This window comes from Podarcis pityusensis, assembly GCF_964106645.2.
Source record: "Podarcis pityusensis genome assembly, chromosome: 8".
NCBI lineage: Eukaryota > Metazoa > Chordata > Lepidosauria > Squamata > Lacertidae > Podarcis > Podarcis pityusensis.
Window position 1 is genome coordinate 25,525,795 of NC_138033.1, and position 22,959 is coordinate 25,548,753.

The 22,959-nt window shown below is 42.4% G+C and overlaps 1 protein-coding gene across 5 annotated transcripts in view; it reads right to left on the bottom strand.

Moving 5' to 3' along the window:
• Positions 1–22,959, bottom strand: part of ARID1A (AT-rich interaction domain 1A) — a 124,697-nt gene that overhangs the window by 36,800 nt on the left and 64,938 nt on the right. For all 5 annotated transcript variants that reach the window (XM_081015899.1, XM_081015897.1, XM_081015896.1 and 2 more), the window contains 3 exons: positions 20,564–20,776; positions 18,152–18,607; positions 16,207–16,320 (listed from right to left, as the gene is read on the bottom strand). In XM_081015899.1, the coding sequence (XP_080872025.1) occupies positions 16,207–16,320; positions 18,152–18,607; positions 20,564–20,764 (771 nt within the window). In that variant the 5' untranslated portion in view covers positions 20,765–20,776. The remainder of the gene's footprint in view (positions 1–16,206; positions 16,321–18,151; positions 18,608–20,563; positions 20,777–22,959) is intronic.

The following is a 22,959-nucleotide window of genomic DNA, read 5'->3' on the forward strand; positions in this document are numbered from 1 at the left end:
TTCCCAATGTATTCCAATAAGAGTTAAGCCACAAACCGTGTGCAAGCAAGTATGAAGTTGGTCACATTTTTGAGCTCCTCCTTAAAATATATACAGTTTCCTTTGGAAGTTTAAAAAAAGGATCCTTAGGTTCTGAATGCAAAGTAATAATGCACTGAGAACTCCTTGCCCATTGTGGCAGCATCTCTATCTACTTTATATATGCATTAAATTGCCTGCCTGCCTTCTTTCCTTCCTTCTTTCTTTTAAAAAAGGACACAAATGATAAGGGGCATTTGAATTCAGTTTTTCTTCTTTGATAGAGGGAACTTCATTTCTCCTCCCAATAGGAGTTTACTGCTGCTCTACAGCAGTATATATGATTCAGGATGGAAACCAGAACATAGACTGTTTTTAGGCTGAAAAATGAAGCAAAATCTCCTTCTGCTCAGGGTTTAAGACAAAACTGTTAAGAGCTGCTTGCTGCATCTGCAGTGCAGGGAAGAAGGGCTTGGAAAGGAGGCTCTGTGGAGGAGGAGTCTGGTGTGTGTATATGTGTCGAGAAATTTCACTCCAATTACAAAAATTAACCCATCTAAGCAAGTTATTGTGGGGGGGGGGGAGAGAAAGAACAGGCTCTTCAGCGGTTTTGGTGAAACTAGGGACAGAAAAGGGAAGGGAGAAGAGCTGCTGGTTTTACCACACTCCTTCAACTGAAGACCTTGAAAAAGAAAGAGGGGGGAGAGGGAGAGACAGCACTGCTACTGCAGCAGCCATTGATTTTTCAGAGGTCGATACTCCACTCCCACAGATCTGCTCAGTAGGCGCGTTAATCACATCCACTGCTTCTGCTCAACACCATTCCACCTCTCCTCTCCCTTTCCTCCCTCCCCAGTTCTTTTTTTAAAAAAGAAATACCTATTAAAATATATCCTCAAAGCACCAGCAGTAAGTAGAGGCTGATCAGTCTCATGTCCTTTCCCTTCCTTTTTAAAGGGGAACACTAAGCTTGTGGTTGAAGGCTCAAAGTAAAGAGGAAAAAAGCACCATGATTCATGCACTCAACAAGATGTCGCTGGAGGAAAAACCCACCATGCAGGAGAGCCAGTATTATTCTCCTCCTCCTCCTTCTCCTGGGGGAATGCTGGATATGGATCTCTTCCTCAAGCAGCCACCCCCCAAAGGCTTGTTTCTGCTTACCCCTTCAAGGAGCCCTGCATTTAAAAAAGCTGCTTGCAAAATACTGGGCAAGGCAACAAGCAGCAGTGTTGGAAATTCTCAGCGTCCTGGCTCTGTTTTGCCAGGGCTGGTTAAGAATGTGGGGCTGGCACCAGCACCAACTAAGCTGGTTTCTTGTGACATTCTAAGAAAGCCTGCCAAGAGTGACCCTGGTTTTCCCCAACTCAAAGTCACTGTTTGCTACCTCCTGCGGTGGCAACTGCTCTTCCTCTCAAAAGGTTGGAGCTACTGCAACTCACCACAAAGGAAGTAGAGGCTAGCTCAGTCTGGACAGGCTGCTTGAACTACTGTTGTCTGACAACAAGCCTTATGGCACCCTGAAGACTAATGTGGTATAAACTTTCATGGATTACATACAGTCCACTACATCAGATGCACAAAATGTTGGCAAGTTTACATGTGGGGGGATGTTAGCACAATTAAGTCAAAAGGAAATTAAATGGACTGTTGAAAATTGTGTTAATGCTTAAAACTAAAAATAATGACCATTCATAAAACAGTGTTGATAATACAAAAAGCTTCACATTGATATTTGTGGAATAAAAACCCACTATCTGGATTTGAGGTCACAGGCAACAGAATTCAACTTCTTGATTATCCCACTTTTGGCTGGAAGATGACTAGGGATCCAGTTGCTTGCTCTTTCCTTCAGGCCTACAGCAACCTCACTATCCCTAATCCATGCACAACTTCTGGGATCAATCATAATAGCCAGCAGAGAAGGGATTTCTTTTGCGAGGTGATGGAGCGGGGGGAAGAGAGCAACCATGCTCATACTCACAGCAGTATGCACATCAGGGTCTCACTCACTTCACAGACAGACTCTACCAGTGTTCCCTAACCTGGTGCCCTCCAGGTGTCCCATGGTCAGGGATGCCAGCCTGCCAAATGGACAGGGATGATGGGAGATGCAGTCCAAAACATTTAAAGGGGAAAAGCATTGGTCTTGGATAAGGCACCTCTCAAACTGAAAGCCACATCCTACCATTCAACGTAGTTTAAATTGCAGGAAAAAAACAATGTCATTTTAGTATTGGAACAAACCACAAAACAAACCTCCTTTCTCAAGAGAATTTAGGAGGACAGAGGAGCCCAGACTATCCACAGACCAATGACATGGAGGACAACAATGAGGCTCCAACACAAAGGTGAAAAACCATTTTCAGCCCAATGCTATGGAAGGTAAAACCCAAGCCTCAGAAAAATTCCCACCAAACTCTTCTTAATGCAGTTTATAGCATACTTTATTGGTGGCCAGTTATGAGCCCGTCAAGGTGCTCACATGCTTAAAGCCCTAAATGACCCCAAGTGCCTGAAAGACTGCCTCCTCTGTGGCAGCCCCTAAGTTGTAAAACTCCCTCTCCACGGAGGTGGGTCTGGCCTTTATAAAAGGAGTTTCCGGCAAATGCTGGACACCCCTCTTTACTTTGGTTTTTTATACTTGAAGTGTATCTTTTTAGGACCCACTTGATTGCCTGCTGTTTCAAACTGTTAATAATATTGTGCTTTAATGTTGTCACCTTACGAGTGAACAGCACATTAATAAGAGTAAGGATAAATCAAATATACTGTGAATAAATGTTGGAGAAGAGATGGGAAATGAAGTCCTTCCCAGTTCTCTTGTCCACTGTGCTACTGTGACCCATCTTTGCAGCTTGTACTGGGCGTTGTCAGGGGAAAAGCAAGGGGTTGGATTAAATATTGCCAGTCATACCACAAAGCACGATTTGAGACTTTAATTCCCACCTTCCCTGATTATGGACATTGACACTGGCTGGAGCAAATAAGAATATTGGTGCGAAACATCTGTATGGCACCAGGTTGTGGACAGCTGCTATAAAGTCATGATATTGCTGCATGACAATTGATGCTTGAGTGTGCTGGTGTTAGTGAAGCATTCCAGGAATGTGACATAACTGAGTTCTTTATCTTGTCAGGGTATGGATTTCAGAGGTGTGAGAAAATCCACACAGCTAGAAGATTCATCAAGGTAGTCTGCTTTAGAGATTTAACTTTGGATTCCACAATGTTCAGCAAAGTTAACTAATTCTGTAGGCTCTCCCAATATGACCCTGTTGGTGCAAAGCTTCAGTTGCACTTGATACCACTGTTAATCAATTTCTTCTGGGTGAGGCCAGAACTCTAGGGCAGGAATAGCGAACCTGTGGCCCTCCATGTGTTGTTGGACTACAGCTCTCATTATTCCAATTGCTGGGGCTAATGCGAGTTGAGGTACAAACAACATATGGAGGACTACAGGATCTTCATGTCTACTATAATAATTGAGGACACGGTTCTTTTGTGGTTGCCCTTCTCTCTCAGGGAATGGCATTGAGAGACCAGTGCTCTATCGCATGGAATTTATCTTATGGTGTATAACACTGTTCCATTCTGTCCCCAATGTTTTAACATCATATATGCAAAGCCACTTTGGAAGATTAACTGTTGTTTTGGAGTAAAGTCACAGTATTCTGATGACACCTAATACTACTTTTTATTTATGGAAAGATTTAGGTGAGCAAGTGCCTGGGCACCATTACAAGTTAGAAGGGGGCTAACGAACATACTGAAGGACAAACTGATGATGGTTACCCAAGAAGGAGAGTTTCAAGGTATTGCCTGTTGCTACCTGGGTAACAGTCCCTTTGAGGAGATCACCTTCCTGCTTCATTGGTCAAATTCACAGCACTTACTGCCAAACTCACTGAAACCTCTTCTCTTTGATCAGGATCTAGTTTTCACTGGCATACAATCCAATTAAGTTTTCGCATGAGGTTTTTTTTGGGGGAGTGGAGGTTGGGAGTAGAATTTGTTCCACTTGCATAATGGCTTTGTTGCATACAACCCTGTGTTTGGAATACAGCGACAGTCTACGCTGGGCAGTGCTTGGAAATGGTTTGGAAACTTCATCTGGGACTGACCATATGACTTCGGATGCAGCACAGCAGCACTGCTTGCCTATTAATTTGGGGTTCTGTTCAAGATGATGACCCTAACCTTTAAAGCCCTTAATGGCTTTGGTCCTAATTACCTTAATGAGGAAATAAGACAAAGGAGAAAACCCACTCCAAGGTCAGCCACCAGGGGCTTCTTTCATATGCAAACAGACTTTTTAGAAGTGGTGGAACTTGTGGTTCTAGTTCAAAAAAACAAGACAGATCCTGAAAGTCTGAAGTCTAAACCACCCTGTTCTTCAAACTGTTTTTCATATGCAACCGACTGGTCTCCTCTTTGTTTCCGCTGTCAGGTAAGCTTCTCCTTTTGCCAAAGGTATTTGTTGAAGTTCAGAGTTTGCTGATCTTTTGTTAAACACTGCTGTTTACCATTTTTTTGGGAGGGAGGGGGGAGGTTTTAATTACTAAAGTAAAGGATCCCTGGACAGTTAAGTCCAGCCAAAGGCGACTACAGGGTTGCGGCGCTCATCTCGCTTTCAGGCCGAGGGAGCCGGTGTTTGTCCGTAGACAGGTTTCCGGGTCATGTGGCCAGCATGACTAAACTGCTTCTGGCGCAACGGAACACTGTGACAGAAACCAGAGCACATGGAAACACCGTTTACCTTCCTGCCACAGCAGTACCTATTTATCTACTTGCACTGGCATGCTTTTGAACTGCTAGGTTGACAGGAGCTGGGACAGAGCAACGAGAGCTCACCCCGTCGCGGGGATTTGAAACGCCGACCTTCCGATCAGCAAGCCCAAGAGGCTCAGTGGTTTAGACCACAGTGCCACCCGTGTCCTAGAAAACAACAGAACTTTATAAATACAGAACTTACCTAGAAAACAACAGAACTTTATAAATGCAAGTTATAATTACGGGAACAGCTGGTGTTGCACTTATTTTAAATACAACATCCCTTATTTGATTTTTACTATATATAAAACAACTTTTATTTTAAATGCAGGGACTTGTGAAAATAAGGAGGGGGGAAATTAGATTCAGAGGAAGTGCTCCCTCTCACAGTTCAAGACCGCAATACCTCATATAAACCAACCCAAACCCTGCAATCATTGTCTCAGGTCCTTGTGTGCCTCCTCTATGAGGGTGGCAACACAAAAAAAGGCCCTTTTCTGCAATGGCTCCCCATTTGTGGACTTGCCAGTCGCTTTCATTATATATCTTTAGGTGCCAGGCAAAAACATTTCTCTTCAACCTGGCATCCAGCTGATTAACATTCTATTGCTTTTAAAATGTTTTCTAAATGTGGGTTATTGGTTTGTTTTTGTGGTGTGTGTGTGTGTGTGTGTGTGTGTGGATAGATAGTTTTTGTGTTGGTTTTTTTTTGTATTTTTCAGGTGTGAACCGCCCTGTGCTCTTGGATGAAGGGTGGTATACAAATTTAATAAATAATAATAATGGCTTAAATGATCGGGTGTTAGTTGTGGTTGGTAAAGACTTGTATATGTTCTCCTAAGGAAAATTACTCATCCATCACCCACCCTACAAATCTTCACAAATATAGCAATATGAAACTACCAGCTGGCAGTCTGACCCATATTTGAAGTTCAGGAGAGGTTTGGGAGCAATCATTCCACCCTCCCCACACCTCAATATTTTTCTGTAAGAGTATGAGTCTCCACCCTCTCCCTTCCCCATTTGTGGCTGCACATGTATACCTGCTTAACAGTTTTGTTAATACAGGGAGTGTTCTTTATGGTGGCTGAACTACTGTGTACTAATGTTCTTTCCCTCTATACTATCCCATCTGAAAATATGCAAACCCTTCTACCGACTAGCCCTTATTATCAGAGGTCATTAACTAGAAGTGAATTGTATGGTACCTCGGGTTAAGTACTTAATTTGTTCCAGAGGTCCGTTCTTAATCTGAAACTGTTCTTAACCTGAAGCACCACTTTAGCTAATGGGGCCTCCTGCTGCTGCCGCGCTGCCGGAGCACGATTTCTGTTCTCATCCTGAAGCAACGTTATTAACCTGAGGTACTATTTCTGGGTTAGCAGAGTCTGTAACCTGAAGCGTATGTAACCTGAAGCATATGTAACCCGAGGTACCACTGTACCATAAACGGTAATTTTATTTCAAAACAACCATCAAGAAAACTGAGTAAGACCGTTTACTTGAAGGTAAGGGGCCAACAGGCCTGAATCAAGCACATTGGTAATGAATACAGCTCCTGCTGGAGTACAGGGTTGGACAGCATCATATCATCAACAATAATGAACCAACATGCCCCACAACCATACAAATCCTGTTTGGATACAAGCCCAGAGGTGGCCCTGGATGTTGTCAATGCAATTACACAGGGTGCTCTCTCAAGTGAACCCATGGTACAGCCAAACATTCCAGGAATTAAGTAGTGGTAGCTGCTGAACAATCAGTGTTTCAAATCAGGTGGGATAAATATTATAGGTCTAAGCAAAATTACAGTGCTTAGGTATTTAGAGGACAAAGTGTGAAGTCATGTGGGTGGGCTCAGTGAATTATCCTGGTCAAAAACAGAACTGTGTTTCTTGAGACAAATAGATCTTAGTTCTGGTAGGCAGTTAACAGTTTCTAGGTCCTGAACTGTGTTTTTGGTGGGTGATATGGTGGTCATACAATAGAAGATCACTGATTCAGTTTAAGTGCAGGGTTTGCTTAATTCAGATAAAACCTAGCTATTTTTTAATGAGAGCTTACGTCTGAGGTTTATTAAATATAACTCCAAATTAGAATATTCAGAGATGACTTTAAAACAATGTAATTCTTATCCATGCTATATTTTACACATCACTCTTCCTCTCACCTTCACTGTTTTTGGTTTCTCTCTCTCTCTCTACATAGTTAAAATACATTGATTTAGTTTATTCATTTGAAGCAATTGCAATTGCAATTGCAATTGTGGTTCTTCCAATTCAGTGGTTATACAAGATTAAGAAACCACCACTCTTGGGAATCCAAGATCAGAACTGGGTATCCTCTAGCAATTTTCTGATTAAAAACCAGCCTGTCCTGCTTACAGAAGCTAGGCTCAAAGCAGAACAAGAAAGAAATGGCAGCACTGCTTAAAGCGCACACGCCTGTTGTCTAAATCTGCTCCTTTCCAAGTCGCAGCTGGCTTCATATTTCAGTTAATTTTCTAACCGAAATTGTTCCTTAAAAAACAAAAAGCTTCCATCAGGGGAATCTGTAACGTATGCAGGCAGGAAGCCGTGCTGAGCCACCAATGACTAGAATAGAAACAGGAAACGGGCCCTGGATCGAGCATAGAGCGATCTGCTGCAAACACAGCCTCCTGCACGAAGCACAGGGACAGCAAACTGCATCAGTGGCTCAGAGCAACATGATTTATAAGGCAGGCGCTGATTGGCTGCCTCTTCGAAGAGAATCAAGCACACAGCATTCCGTGCTGCACGGCCATGACTGACACAGCAGTGGGGGGTGGGGAATTTCCTTGCCAGCACCAGGTTAGACTGGCTTAGTTCAGAGGTGGGAGCGCCACATGGACAAACAGCAGATCAGTTCCAAGAAGCGAGTCATACTTATGTCACTGGGATGACACAAAAAATTCCCAGCAAGAGACTTGGTAATGGTGTTAGAACACATTGTTCGAATGTTTATAAAAGGCTCAAAGGGCTTGGGCTCTTTGAGTGGGGGGAAGATGTGGTTAATCACGTGCAGAGTTTGTTTTGCTATTAGTCTTTCCATGCAAATGAGCAGAGTCATTTAACTGCCAGGCTTTATAGGAACCTTTCTGCCAGAACAAATTTGGGAGGCACTGATCCTTCAAATGCCATATGGATCTCTGGCACTGTTGTACTCTGGGACCATTTACAGCAATGCCTAGACAAGTTATAATTAGCAAGCAAATATTATTTTCCCATGAATTTACAAATTGCTGGGCCCAGTTCCACTCCACAAAAAGAGGGGAAGGAGTCACAAACGCCAAGACCAAGGGAACAAATTTCAGGCAGAAACTTCAAAACAGGTGATAGCATCTAGCTCAACAAAATTTGAGCAAGTGCAGCCCCCCAAATCATCATTTTGTCCCACCACTATATGAAACCTGGTCAGTAGAGCCCATTTTATGGGCTACAACTGTAGTGAAAGGAATGCTTGCTCTTTTTGCTTTACTTTCAGCTTCTGAGGATAGTTATACATTTGGGTCACTGTGGGGTGGGGGTAGAGAGAAGCTGGCAGAACCACAAATGAAGAAATGTCTTCTGCACATCAGATAACCTGAGCAATCGATGCAATTCACAGCTCAATAACACACAAATACAGATGTATTCAACCACAACCTAATGTATTAGTACTGGTTACACTCAGCAGAATGCCTGGGTATCAACATACCTACATAAACACAACTTATGCTAATGCCTCTGTGTTGCAGAATTGGCTGTCCCTCTTAGGAGCACTGGGTCTGAAGTAGTATGGGACCCATAAATTTTATTCAATAAATCTTCACACATAAAATACAATTTGTTTGTTACAGAACCATTAGTGTCAGTGCTTCTGTGGTAATTCTCTTCTATATAACAATAAGTTGTAATTGGTATTGTTGGCATTATGCTTGGTCCCCAAAGGCCAATCTGGATAGATTTCTAATCTTTGGACTTGAATTTGAGGCACATAAATTCCTGATCATTACGCACTAGAATAACTGGTGATAAAAAATTGGAGCTATTTACGACTTGAAGTGGATATGTACTTTCAGAAGTAGGTTTATGTCCATGATAATGTTCAAGGTATGGCAATTGTAGATTATGGTGCTAGATGAAGAACAAACTTCTTGTTACATTCTCTTTTTTAAAAAGTTCAAGCATTGGGTCCTTATGACAGCAAAGACCAGATGGGAAGTGCTTGAGCAATGCTTGGTGAAATCTCAGAAGCTAAGAGGATGGGTGAAATGGTTTGTCAGCTTCCAGGAAGAAGCTGTCTTGACTTGCTCCCATCAGCCAGGACAATCCCTTCAGCTGTTTTGTTTCACTTTCCGTGTAACATAGATTGTTGTTATGTATAAACCGCAGATCATGATTCAAAACACTGGCCATTATGGATTACAGTATGGTTTATTTAGAAATGGACCAGAGTTCATTTTAAACCACAATCTCTGATTTGCATAGAACAGCGAGCAAGTTGACATGGAAAGTGAAACTAAATTCGGTTGATGTCATCCTCACAGCCGTGGGCAATGGATCCTTCCTGCTCATGCTTATAGTGCTTAAGTCATGGTTTAGTCAAATGCAAAACAGGTCTATGTGTAACATGCTCTGAGGATTCCTTTTTTAACTCAGAGTAACACACATGGCAGCTAAAGTCACAATGAAAAGCCCGTGTTCGTTAGGAAGGTAACTAACAGGGTATTACTATTATTATTAGGCATATTTATTGCACCATAATCCTTTCTCTGAAGGAATTTCCATAAAAGAGAAAATATAGTTTGATTAGGGTTGGAATGGGATAAACAGACCTACTGACCTCTATCTGTAGTCATATCTTCCATCAAGCTAAGACTGCCTTTTGTAGGTAGCAGCCTACCTTATTTCTTTATGATGTCATCCAAATGCAAAGGCTGGAGTGAAGCTTTACACAGGAAACTGCCTTACACAAAATCAAACCAGTGATCCATCTAGTATTTTCCACACTGATTGGCAGTGGCTTTCCAGAGTCTGAGGCAAATGTCTTTCACAACACTTTTAAAGTGGAGATTCTAGAGCAGGGGTGAGGAAACTACGATTGTCCAGAAACTTTTGGGAGGCAACTCAATGACCACTGCCCATGTTGGCTGTGGCAGGTGTGACTTGTGAGTCCAATAACATCTGGAAAAGCACTGGTTCCTCATCTCTGTACTAGAAATTTAATCTGGAACTTTCCATATGTACAACAAGTGCTCTGGTATTGAGATATAGCCCTGCCTTGCTCCTAGTCCTGTAGGAGTCAGGACCATCATCACCCTAATTTTAGGAACCTGCTCTACTATTGTTAACTGCATTTGTAAACTGGCTTTTTCTTCTTCTTTCTTCAGATGCTGCAAAATTCCATGATATAATATTTGAAACGCTTCAGGCAGGGGTAGCCAACATAGTGTCCTCTAGGTATTAATGGATTTAAACTCCTATCAGCTCCAGCCAGCAGAGCCATAGGCCAAGGTAGTAGGAGTTGTAGTCCAACAACATCTGGAGGGTACCACATTGGCTTTTATCTTTGAAAACAAGGGCTAACCAAAGTTAAGTTTTCACATTCTAAATGTTACTCATATAGATTTATATTTCTATACTATTCAGTGATTCAGAATTTGATTTCAGTATTATTGATTGCAGTTCTCAATAAATGCTTTAAATATGCAAAATGCACACCAAAGGAAGGGCACATATTTACTTTCATTCTCATCTAGCTTTGTCCCCTCTTTCTTCCCCACGGTCTCTCTCCCTTCCTCCTCCTCCAATCCTTTAGGCCCCTTATTTCTGTCCTTGCTTCAAGATATGCACTGTTCTGCTTCCAGATAAGAACTGTGTTGGTCTTTGGATGACACATTTGACACCCTCTCAGCTTCCCAGTGGTACCTTTTCCAGCAGCATGGACAAAATGATTCCTGAGCAGACCACAGCTATACAAATTCAGAGTTTATATAGCATTTGATTTATCAACTGACTGACCATTTTTGATCAAGCAAGACTTGCTTGGACTGTTATTCATTTTGAATCCTTTTTAAAATTGTCTCTGCAACCAAGGGTGGTTATGTGCATATGCACACAGTCACAATTTGCTTAACATGGTTAAGCAATTTGAAGAAGGCCACAGATCACTTAGCCACTCCCCACACCACCCACTCCTTTCTGGAATACAAATTCCTCCTGCCTTGTACTGCTGTTCAGCGTTGTATCAGCACAAATGATCATCATGGCTTGTATAGCACAGTGGCTAAGAGTCTGAGGGATGAATTCCAAAGCCTGTGGTTCAGATCTTGCCTCTGCTAGATGGCCTTAAGCAACTCACTTTCAGCCTAAGCTTCCCACCCAAATATGATGATAATACAGTTTTCAGAGGGTTGTTGCAAGGGATTACAACAAGATAACATGAAACACTTTAAACACCCTGAAGCACAGTAAGTGCTGTTATTATTTATTATTGTGAAGCTGCCTAAAATACACTAAAAACAGTGGATTAAAAAGGAGCACACACCTGATCTTTGAAGCTATAATCATGTTTACCGTTAGTTTCAAGTTCTGATTAAGTGGAAGGCTGATTAAGTGGTTAGCACACAGTCAGAAGCATCCCATCATACAGTCTAAGCAACCCACAGTTCATTTGGCATAGCCAGACAGTATATATCAGGCTGTCAAAATGCCACGCCGCACAGTATCACGGAAGTGGAGAGAGTTTAGCCAGCTAAGGAAACATGAAAACAAGGTCAAATTATTGCTGTAATGAACACCTCAAAAAGAGTAGTCCTCTGCACAAGTTAGATCGTGGCAATAAAATAACACTACCAACTTAGTGTCTGATCATTTGTGCTAGAGGTGAGGGGAGGGTTAACCTGCCAATTAAAAGCGTATTTCTTGGAAGCAAAGTGAAACATTTTTATCAAATTCTGAGCTGTGGCGAAGTTAATTGAGCCTAAGTAACACTGTAAGCCTATGAATTTAGGGAGTTGCTAATACTGAATCTTGCTCTATACTGTCTACACTGACTGGCAGCAGCTCGCCATAGTTTCAGCCAACCAGCCTCTCCCAACCCGACCTGAACATGCTATGGCTTGAACCAGGAACTGTCAAGATGCAAAGCACGTGTTCTACCTGAGCTATAGCCCTGTTTCCATTCCTCCCGCTATTTTACTGTGCACATACTGCTAACAAATGATATAGTCATTTAAGAGTGAACACTGCTTAGTAAAGAAAAATAATAGTTGTATTCTACAAACCTTTACTCAGAGTAGACCTACTGAAATTATTGGCCCTAAGTTGGTCAAGTCCATTACTTTCAATGGGTCTGCCTTGAGTAAGAGTTAGCTGGATATACCCTTAAGCTATTCCTTTTAAGTTAGGGCACCTAGGCAGCCTTCTATTAAATGCAGTCCTGTGTGCCAAGTTGCAGGAGAAGAAGTTTTGTAAAAGTACCATTCATGGCAACAAAACTTGCTGGCAGGTCACTTTATATAGGTTGGATTGCTGACCCACTCCCTCAAAAGTCACTCTTTGAAAAACCATTGCTTTAAACACAAGTAACTTAATACAGAATGCCTTAGAGATATAAAAAGAGAAATTCCAAAGTTGTCAAGATGAAGTAAAAGGTGTATAAAGCAAAAGAAAAAGAAAAAGAAAAGAAAAAAAGGAAGTTCCAGTCACAACTATGAAACTGTATCTCAGTCTTCACCTATAGTTTCTTGAATTGCTGGGATACAGCCTCCCACAAGTATACACCAACAACAGCTCTGCCTACCTTTTTTAGGCCAGGGATGAGGAACCTGTGCCCCTCCAGACATTGTGGGACTCAAAACTCCCACTGTCCCTCACCACTGACCATGCTGGCTGGGAAAGATGGAAGTTTAGCTCTTTAAATGCATACAGTCCTCCCATTCCAAATAAAGAAAAGGGCGAGGGGCTGGGGAGGAGTCAAAAGTGAACATTTCTTTCAACCACCATTCACTGAAATCCCCCAACTTCATCCAGCCCTGTTCTCTACTGAACTATTCGCCATCACTACTGCCATCTTAAGGAGGAGGCCATCTTAACTATGTGCATTTTATTACTAGCATTCAGAGCTGTACATGCAGCTGCTTCTCAATCCAAAATGTTGTAGAAGCAACACTAAAGTGATCTAATTCCCATTTTAGACTGTGTACAATACATTAGACAAATTCAATGGATGGAGTTCAATGTAGCGCTAAGTGGGATATGTGAACAGGAAACAAGGTCCTCTCAACCCAACAGGTCTCTCCCCCACTTTTTCTGCACCCACCCTCGCCCTCTGGTGTTCCCCGAACCCTTCAGAGCAGACTCCGGTGGCGCAGGGAAGTGCACAGGAAAAGGAGAGGGGGAAAGTCTCAATGCACATGTGGAATTTGTTCCATGCACACAACAACTTTGGTTTTTTTATATAGACACCTGTCTAGATTGGAGAAGGGATGGGGTGCATTCATGCCCCTGAACAGCAAATTCCCAAGTTTCCCCCTGGTACTGCTGAAAGAACAAGCAACATTTCTATCTGCACACTGAGGGCTCAGAAAATCTATTTATATAAAAATGTGGTGGTGTGGGAGAAATGTTCCTTTGTGCATAATGTATATGAAACAGGCAGATGCGAACTTGGCCATGACAAAGGATTTCTGGATTATGTGGTGGCCTTCAGGTACTCAATTTAGAAAAGTAGCCTTAAGTTAGAGGGCCATGCCCCAACCTCAGGCATGTCACAACAGCAGCAGCATTTTTTTTTGTTTGTTCCTTTCTAGGTTAAAATGTTAAGAAAATGGTGGAAAGAGAAAGAGGCAGAGAGAAAGCCCAGTTTTCCAGCTGCAATCTGGAAAGGAAGCTGGCCACTTCAGCAGTAGTCTGCAGAGGCACCCAAAGGTAGAACTCTGCTACCTACATGAACCCCAACCTTTTCCTAGACAGCAAGAGGTAAAGGCTGGGACTCTTTTGGAAGGCAAGCAGAAGAAGTTCAAGGGCCTTGGCTTCCCAGAATCAAAATAAACACTTGTGCTCCTTTGTCTAGCAGCAAATTTGAATTTGGAAGGCTTGGGCTGGCAGGGTTCTCACAGTTGTACTAGACTTTCAAGAGCCTCCAATGCCCAACACAATTATGGGATCCTGCCAATCCCCGTTCCAGCACCAAAATTAGAGGAGTGGGGGACACGGGCAGGGGGCTGTCCCAGACCTCTCAGAGGTGCAGTATTAGGACAGACACCAACAGCCCAACATTATGCATTTCTACACAGAGGTGAGTCCCACTGAATTCAGTGTCATTTACATCAGGCAAGCATGCAGTGATCTGAAGGCATGTCCTACTCAACACAATGAGACTGAGTGGACATGCATATGACTGCTCTGGAGGAGCAGAGACCTGGTACCCAGATGGACACACTTTCTTGTGCCAATTAGTTGTCACAAATGTAAAGAGACTGCAGATTACCAAGCTAGAGAACGCAAGAGGCTGCTAAGCTTAGTCAAAACAAGCAGCTGTCTATCAACCCAGAATCCACTAAGCCAGCAAAACTAACCTAAATTCCCAGAGAGACGGAGCTCATCTAGAAAGAAAAGCACACCCATCAATCCCTAGTGAATACTAATTCTTCAAGCATCTAGGGACTTTAGCTGGTCCTAGTGTTGGTTAAAGAGATGGAGACTTTCTCATAAGCACATCCTGAAACACTAGCGGACTATATGCCTAGCCACCCTTTAAGTCACAAAAATGTGAAATACCCCTACTTTGTTCTGAAAAGAAATCACCGCACTAAAGATAGTAACTAATTTCAACAAGTGACAAACCATCAACTGAAAGAATTTGCGGAAACAGCACCACTACACTACTAAATGAAACTTCTATCTTGCATTCCAATTCAACATCAGAACTTATTCTGTCACTTAAGAATTAACAGCTAACATCAAAACCTAGAGGAAGTCCACATTGTCTAGTCCAGCCTTTCCCAACCCCATGCCCGCCACCAAACTTTTTGGACTACAACTCTTATTTGCCACAGCAAACATGGCTGGTAGTCAGAGCTGATGGATGCTGTAGCTCAAAGTATCTAGAGGGCATCAGATTGAATAAGGCTGATCTAGTCAAATAAGATACAGTTTCGGAAGAACTATGTGAAAGGAAACTACTCATTACAAGAAGCAATATTTCCTAAAAGAAGTGGTGGTAACACTGAACATGTTATCATATCAGAAAGCATGAATCTACTCTGCAACTTTCATTAGTTCAGAAGGAGGGGAGAAACACACACTGCATTCTGTTACATATATTAAATATAACTTTTTATTGAACTGTTGTGCGTCAACTTCCTCTTCAGAAAGTAATCTAATAAATCCTAGAAATATTTAAAACATGCAGTTTCTGCCATCCATTTAACCTCTTCTGCATTTTGCTCATGCAACTGCATATTTGAGAGCACTCAGAGCTCTGAAAGCCAAATAGCACTCCAGCACAAGCAGAAGTAACAAATTCTAGGTCAGCAGCTCAAACTCTCCTTTGAGCCTGCTGGGGGCAGTCCCTTGAGGAGAGACCTGGCACTGGGCCAATGCACTAAACAGCTTTCCCAAACACTATGAAAAGGCTGTCCTTTCAGGAACAGGGAAAAGCTATACATATGAAGTCATTAGCCTACTAATTATTCTCAATGAGACACAGAAGATACAGCAACAGCCATAAATAGTTAGCAGTATGTATGATCCTTTACGTCTCCAGCTACAGCACTGCTTGGCACCAACAGTGAATTGGACCACCACTAAAACTTGAATCCCACAGCCTTATCACACTCGGACTAAAACTAAAAGAATATTGATAAATGACTGATAAATGGCTAGAGGACACAGAGTATAGAAGCAATAGATGACCAAGATTTGATGGTAGAATATGGTTTCTCTCTTCTGCAGAGTATCAGGGCAGCTTTGTTGACTTCATCTTCTACTGGTTGGTTTCACAGCAGCAATAAATCTAAACTGACACCAAAATGTCCATACCTATAACATAGTAACTAACACAGTAACAAGTTCCACTAGAGTATAGCAGGTGTTGATGTGTAATGAAGTAAGAGATTTTACCACATATAATCTGTAAATTTCAGGCTTAACTCTATAGCCCAAGTAGAAATTTGATTTATATTCTGGTATGGTAGAGGGTGTTGTTTTCAGAATTCCACATTATTATTTTTAATCCATTTCCAACAAGTCCCCCCTGCTGCAAGTGGGTGCCCAAATGTTGTTGGCTTTAATAAATACATGGTCCTATTTTTTATTTCCAACGAGAACATGTGCTATGCATATTAAGTAGCTTGCAGTGCTTCCAATAACTTAAACCCAAGCCATTTATAAGATGGGACCTTTGACTCACCGGCAAGCTAGAGGGTCTGGACTGAAGATTCAAATTCACATCATCTTGCCCTTTACTGGAAGCCATTGAGGCAGCCGATGATGCCTGGGACCCAAACGAGTCTTGTGATAACTCCTGAAATGCAAGAGATCAATCCAATGAACAAAAGAGAAGAGATCTTGGAAATGGAAAAAGAATCACTATTTTATCCTCACCCTGGCTCACAGCATTAGCCCTGTTCTATCAACACACACTGTTCCAATCAACTGCCCCATATGATGTCTCTAGTTTCAATGGTGTGGAGTCTGAATCATGAAAGGGGGGTGGGTCGCAGAGCCAGGATCCCAGACCCCTTTGAATGCGGTGCAGCTGCTTCATGTTTTCATCAGGAGCAGGCTTCTCTCCCTCCTCTCTCTTCCTGTGAGACTAAAAAAACCCTACTCAGAATGGGAGGGGGAGGTAGAACAGAGAAGAAGTCTAGGCCAGGAAGATTGTGCCTGTCAGCTCCTGAAGGGCCCATTAACAGGCATGAGAAAGTCACATCCATTAATCTGCCACATTTTGTCTCTAGCCCCACCCATCATTAGCATGCAGTTCCCTATGAGAGAATGTGGGTCTTGGGAGTGAAAAAAAGGTTACCCACCCAGATGTAGTCCGAAAGGATGGAGATGGAAATGAACACCCACCCAAGCCCCTTGCTGGATATCCCAGATGTGTAGGGGCTCTTGGGTAGCTGTTCCCCTCTCTGTGTCTCTGGCAAAGAGATGGGGGTAATGCATAGGCTGGCAGCCCCCACAAGCACTCTGCCATTTCTTGTGCTTAGAAACAAAATAGGTGCTCAGACAGTTAGCTCCCCATTAGCCCTTCTCCAATGAGGCAAATTTCAGGCAGCACTGCTGCCCACATTTTTCTATGCCTATGGCCTTAAGCTGAAAGCATAGAAAGCCTTAAAGAAGACCACTGCCTCAGTAATGCATCACGGAGAAAAAATGCTATGCTGAGGCATTATCCATGCCCAGTTCTGCCTATGTCTTCCAAGGTCAGCAGGCATGGTGCTACAGGATCTGCCATGACTTAAACAAGCTGCACACAGGGAAGGGGCTCAAAGCTCCTTAGGCTGCTATTTCATTTCCCTTCAATATAGTTTTACAGAGGCCAAAGAAAATACCCTCATTGCTGGTCTCAATCCCATCATTAATTACCTCTCCCCACTGTCCTTCATACTTGTTCCTGGCCTAAAGGTTGAGAAGGGAATTCTCTCTCCACTTTTAAGGTGCTTGGCACATGGATTCTAGCTTTGATCTATTCTTCATCCAGTTGCTTAAATATACATTTTGTATTACCCTGTCCTATATTTGATAGCCACACTGTGATATATTGGTTAGTGTCTTCAAACCCCACCCCAACTTTGAAGATCATTGTGGCCTTGGGCCAGTCACTATCTCTCAGTCTAACCTGTTATCATGGGGTGGGGAAGAAAGAGACACACACCTCCTTGACCTCTTTGGAGGAAAGGAAGGATATAAAATGTAACAGAAGTATCTAATTCAGGTCACTTATGTGCTGTGGCTTCCCACCTACTTGGCAACTCCCTGTTTTGTGGTCACAGATAGGCAAAAGAAGGTTCTTTTTATTGAACTTCCTGGTGGGCAGCTGTAGATGGCTAATGAGAACATTCAGCTTGCCGGGTCACAAGTTGTGCATGCCTGACCCAATTTGTATTTACGAGCCAACAACACTTTATGATTTTCCACACCTGAGTGGTCACTTGCTCCCTAACAGAGCTGCAATTATCCTTACTTCTTCCTTTAAAAGCATAAAGACCCTTACCCAAGGTGTAAAAGGCTACAGCACAACCAAATCAGTTAGTGTCACTGTGTAATGTTTCCAAGAGACACAACACTGCTTTGTGCTGGCACTTGACATCCAAGAACAGGTCTGCAGCAGCACCTGGAAGAAGTCTTACCTGTGGAGGTGGGAAGCGCTGCTGAGAATATGCCGACTGCTGCTGCGACTGAGATTGAGGGTAAGATGCAGACTGTTGAGAAAGTGCCGAGGTAGCAGACTGCTGAGCTTGCTGCTGCTGGTAGGGTGACTGTGACTGCTGCTGGGAGTAGGGAGGCTGACTCTGTGGATGCTGCTGGGCAGCCGCTGACTGCTGAGGATACGGAGATGGAGACTGCTGATGTGGTGGCTGCGACTGCTGCTGGGAGTATGGGGGCTGGGATGACTGGAGCTGCGGAGGCTGAGACTGAGTTTGCTGTTGCTGATAAGAAGGCTGGGCGTGAGGGGTCTGAGATGGCGGCTGTTGGGCATAAGAAGGCTGCTGCTGCTGCTGGGGATGAGGACTCTGCTGGTTGTAATAGGGAGTCTGGCTCTGCTGCCCATATCCACTAGGTCCCTGCTGTCCGTAAGGAGGGATCTATGCAAGGAAGAAAGAGAAAATGTAGGTGGAGACAGGGACGTGGGGGGGTGCCCTGGGTGCCATCGTGGAGGGGGGTGACAAATTATCAAGGAACAATTACTGTCCTACTAGGGCGGTTCCTAAATTTTTTTTTGAAAATGCCTGCTCCAAAGGTCTTAGCAAAGGTCTTATCTTACTACGCTAGGGATTATATAGTTTTATATGAAATTTCAGGCATATCAGTTAACATCTTGACCCTCCTCCACAAAAATAGCTGTTTACTTGGCAGTTTTCCTATGTTGTGAAGGCCGAAATTTCAATTTAGTGAAGCAGGGTCAAGATATTAACTGATATGCATGAAATTTCAGATATAACTATATAATCCCTAGTTTAGTAAGATAGGACCTTTGGAGCAGGCATTTTCAAAAAAAAGGTTTTTTTATGAACAGCCCTACTGCCCTACCCTCTGCTGGGCTTCCCGGATCCTGGAAAGTCAGCCTATAGAATAACAGTGGTAACAATACATTGAAGACAAGTAAATATTGGGGGGGGGGGGGTCCCAGAGCCCTAGCGCCACCATCTCAAAGAGGATAAAATGGGCGGACTTTGGTACTCTTTTGTTCTGTTCTCCCCCAATGTCTTTCTCTCTAATTGAGCTGGCTCCCTGCCTGTTACGTTACATGCGGGGAAACCTGTGTGGGGTTCCTCTCTGTGTAAAGTCTTCAAGCTGTTCCTGAACACGCCTGACAAATCTGCCCCATTGTCAAAATTTATCTTTTCCCCCACCTCCAGTCTCTGTTGCTGTGTGTCCTGGCTAAGGGGAAAAACAGAAGACGGGTGGCCATCGGTCAGGGATGGTCTAGTTGAGATTCCTGCATTGCCCCAGGGTTTGGCTAGATGACCCTCAGGGGTCCCTTCCAACTCGACAATTCTCTGGCTTGTGCAGAGTTTTAGGTACAAGTTGGATGCAAGGGGTGCATAGGATTGCAGCCCATCTTATGCATCATCAGCTTGGGAATAAGTCCCACTAATCATGATGAGACTAGATTGCTGCTGTGCAGTCCTGTTTTTTAAATAAATGTTTTCCTTTTCAGATAATACAGAGCATGGTGAAATCACAATAAATAAAACCTCCCCTTCAGTAATTTCAAGCACTACTACAGGTTCCACATAATATCTGTACTGAATTGTTTACTGTGACAGCACCTGCACTTTGGAACTCCCCGCCTATTGCAATAAAGCATGTGCCTTTGCTAGACTCTTTTTGGACACCTGCTAAAAGCATTCTTCTTTAGGCAAGAATACCTAGATGCTTAGGAAGCTGAAGTAATTTTAATCTTAATATTTTAGCTTTTGTATGTTCTAAAGTAGGATTGTTAATTTTTCTTGATTTTACTGCTGTGTTTTTTGTTTTGTTTTTTGGTAAACCACTTTGCAGGTTTTTTAAAATAAATTTTATTAAATAAATAAAGAATAAATATAAATATAAATAAAATAACACAAGCCTAAACAAAATCCATTCTATAAATTTAAGTATTTGTCCACAGTCGCCTACCTGTTATCAGAGGCCCAGAATCCACATTCCTTTGTAGGAAAATATGAAATGATGTAAAACCATTTTTGGAGGCAAAAAATAAAAGGGGGGGGTTGACAAGAAATTTTCCACACCGGGTACCACCTGACCTTCCTACGCCTCTGGGTGGAGATCCAAACAAAGTGCAAAGATGCAGCCAGAAAATCTAATGCTACCCAGAAGGTTTAGGATTCTGTAAAGAACCTCTTTGCTGCTGCAGCTGGTTAAAGTATACTCAACAATAAATAACACACTTTTTTTGCTTATCTTGTGGCAACACTTCATCACACAAGTACTTCAGGCATTCTTGCCCATTACACTGGCATTTGGCCACTACACACAAACAGTAATTCTATGCATTTCAGATTTTTAACATCAATCCGCAATTCACTTCTCTTTACCTGCTGTGCATAAGAGACGGTGCCCATTGCAGTTTGTGTCCTGCTTAGAGTTCCCATTGGGTATCTCTGGGGAGTCTGAGGCCCATACGGCTGTCCTGGATATCCGTGGCCCTGCTGTTGCCCTGACTGAGGTCCCTGCTGTTGTGAGTATGGGTTGTTTCCTCCATAAGGCTGAGGTCTCATCTTTCCCATCTGATCCATTGGGCTGGATGGCTAGGAAAGAAAATTGTAAGATTTGTTTTAAATAGCAATTTGAAATTTTGTAACTATATAAATGTTACAGTCTTACTCATGAAAGGCAGACTCATCAGTAAAAAACAACAACATATAGACAAGGCAAAAGTCAAATACATTTCACTTAAAGTTGCCAACATATAAAATTATCCATGAAGAAAATGAAAATTCTCAGTCAAGGCATAGGCATCATATTGTAGGTCACTACACAGTCCAAGGAAACTTCACCCCTCTAGAGTAAGTCACCTATTCCAAAATTTTATAGATGTTATTAGCATTAAAGACCAGTAGACAAGTGCCTGCAAGTTAAACAAACAGCTTTTAGGAGACCAGATTAACACTCATTACTTTCCTCACATTTGAGTTCAAATATAGTTAATATGATGCCATTGACAAAAAACAAAGCTTCAATTTCCAAAGCACCCAAAATGCCATATTTATATAAGTGTCATTGATATTCTTTTCTTGAGGCAGACATGAGTCTACTTTCTGAGTGTTAACCATGTTTATCTTGACTAAAAAAAAAGTGGGACCACCTCTGCCAACACTCTCTTGTTTTTGTTCTGCCTGAAAAAGCAGTATGTAATATTGAAATCCATAAACACCAGCAAGTTCTGGTTTGAAAGGGCCAAGGGTCTGAAAGACTCCCAAATAGTAAAAGGTTTGGGTTTGTAATCACAGTAATAAAACATGGTGCCCCCTTCACAAATCTTTCATTACAGCCCACCGTTTTGTACCAGTTACCCTATTCTCAAAAATTCCACTTAAACTTTGAATTGGGTATTTATCAGTGAATGTTGATGTGAGGAACAGCTGCCAGAGTTAAATACAGGGAATGATATTATACAAGAGACAGAAGCTGTTACTGGCAGGAAAAAAAGTGATACTGGCTCATTTGCAAGAATACATCAGGATAAATAAGGAAATACCAAACCCTGACTGAAAAGCGCTGGAGATTCTCTTCTGGACTGACACAGGGGAAATCCTTTCAAAAGGAAACCACAGGAATAGATTATCATGATTGCACTTCAAAAGCTGAAGGTCCTTCCACAGACATACATAACAGAGAAAGCGCTACTCCTTGATCATTGAAACCCCAACCCCCTGCTTGCAACTCACCTACATTCAAAGAAATGAGAAGCAATCTCAAAATTGCCAATTCCATAGCACTTTTCCCAAAACCCACATCTGTACAAAGTGAGAAGCCTGATCACCATACAGATATTTACAGTTACTCTCCTTGCACTTTATAGACAATTAGCAATTCAACAGACTTCAATAGCTACTGGCCTAATTGGTCCCAATTCAGAATTCTCACCTCCAAACAGCCAGAGTATCAAATACAATAGCTCTCCTACAAGGGTATTACTAAAGCAGTACTGTAGAGAATGTAATTAACCTATGAAATGCCACTTTGCTCTCAGGTACAAGAGAGTCTAAATACTTTAGAAGCAGAATTAACACCTTTCCCCAATAATGCACTTGTAAAACATGTAAATGGAGCACGAGCAGTGTACTGTAAGTTATTTCTGTGTGAAGAGCAACTCTTCCCAAAATTTCTTAGTCCAACTTTATGACAATTAAACATACATGAGGTAACTGGAAATCTGATTTAAAACCACATAGCATATTCATTCCCCATCTGCGGTGACCTGCTCATACACAAATACCACTATGCATAGGACTGAAATCTTTTGAAACATGTGTTAGCAGTGACAGGCAAAGAGCTTAAAGATTCTGTTCTTTGGCCCTCTTTGAGCAAGACCCACACCTTCCCAATTCCCACCTCTCTCACCTTCTACCTAGACCAGGGGTCCTCAAACTTTTTAAACAGGGGGCCAGTTCACTGTCCCTCAGACACTGTTGAGGGCTAGACTAAAGAGGTGCCAGAACATGCTCTTTTTCATGTATTTTTTAAAAAAAACCAACCTTGTTCAAAATAATAGCCAGGAAAGACACACAACAGGCGCTATCAGTAATAATATAAGTTACCTATACCTCACCTTTAAACTTCATTTCTTCTGGGTTATTTTTGACCACTATTTACATGGAGATTCCCTTGTACAATAAACTGTTGTGATCGAGACTTCTCTTCTTGCTAATTCTATCTGCATTTGTTGCCTGTGTTTTTGGTGCTTCCCCAACTTTTAAGGCTGCCAAGG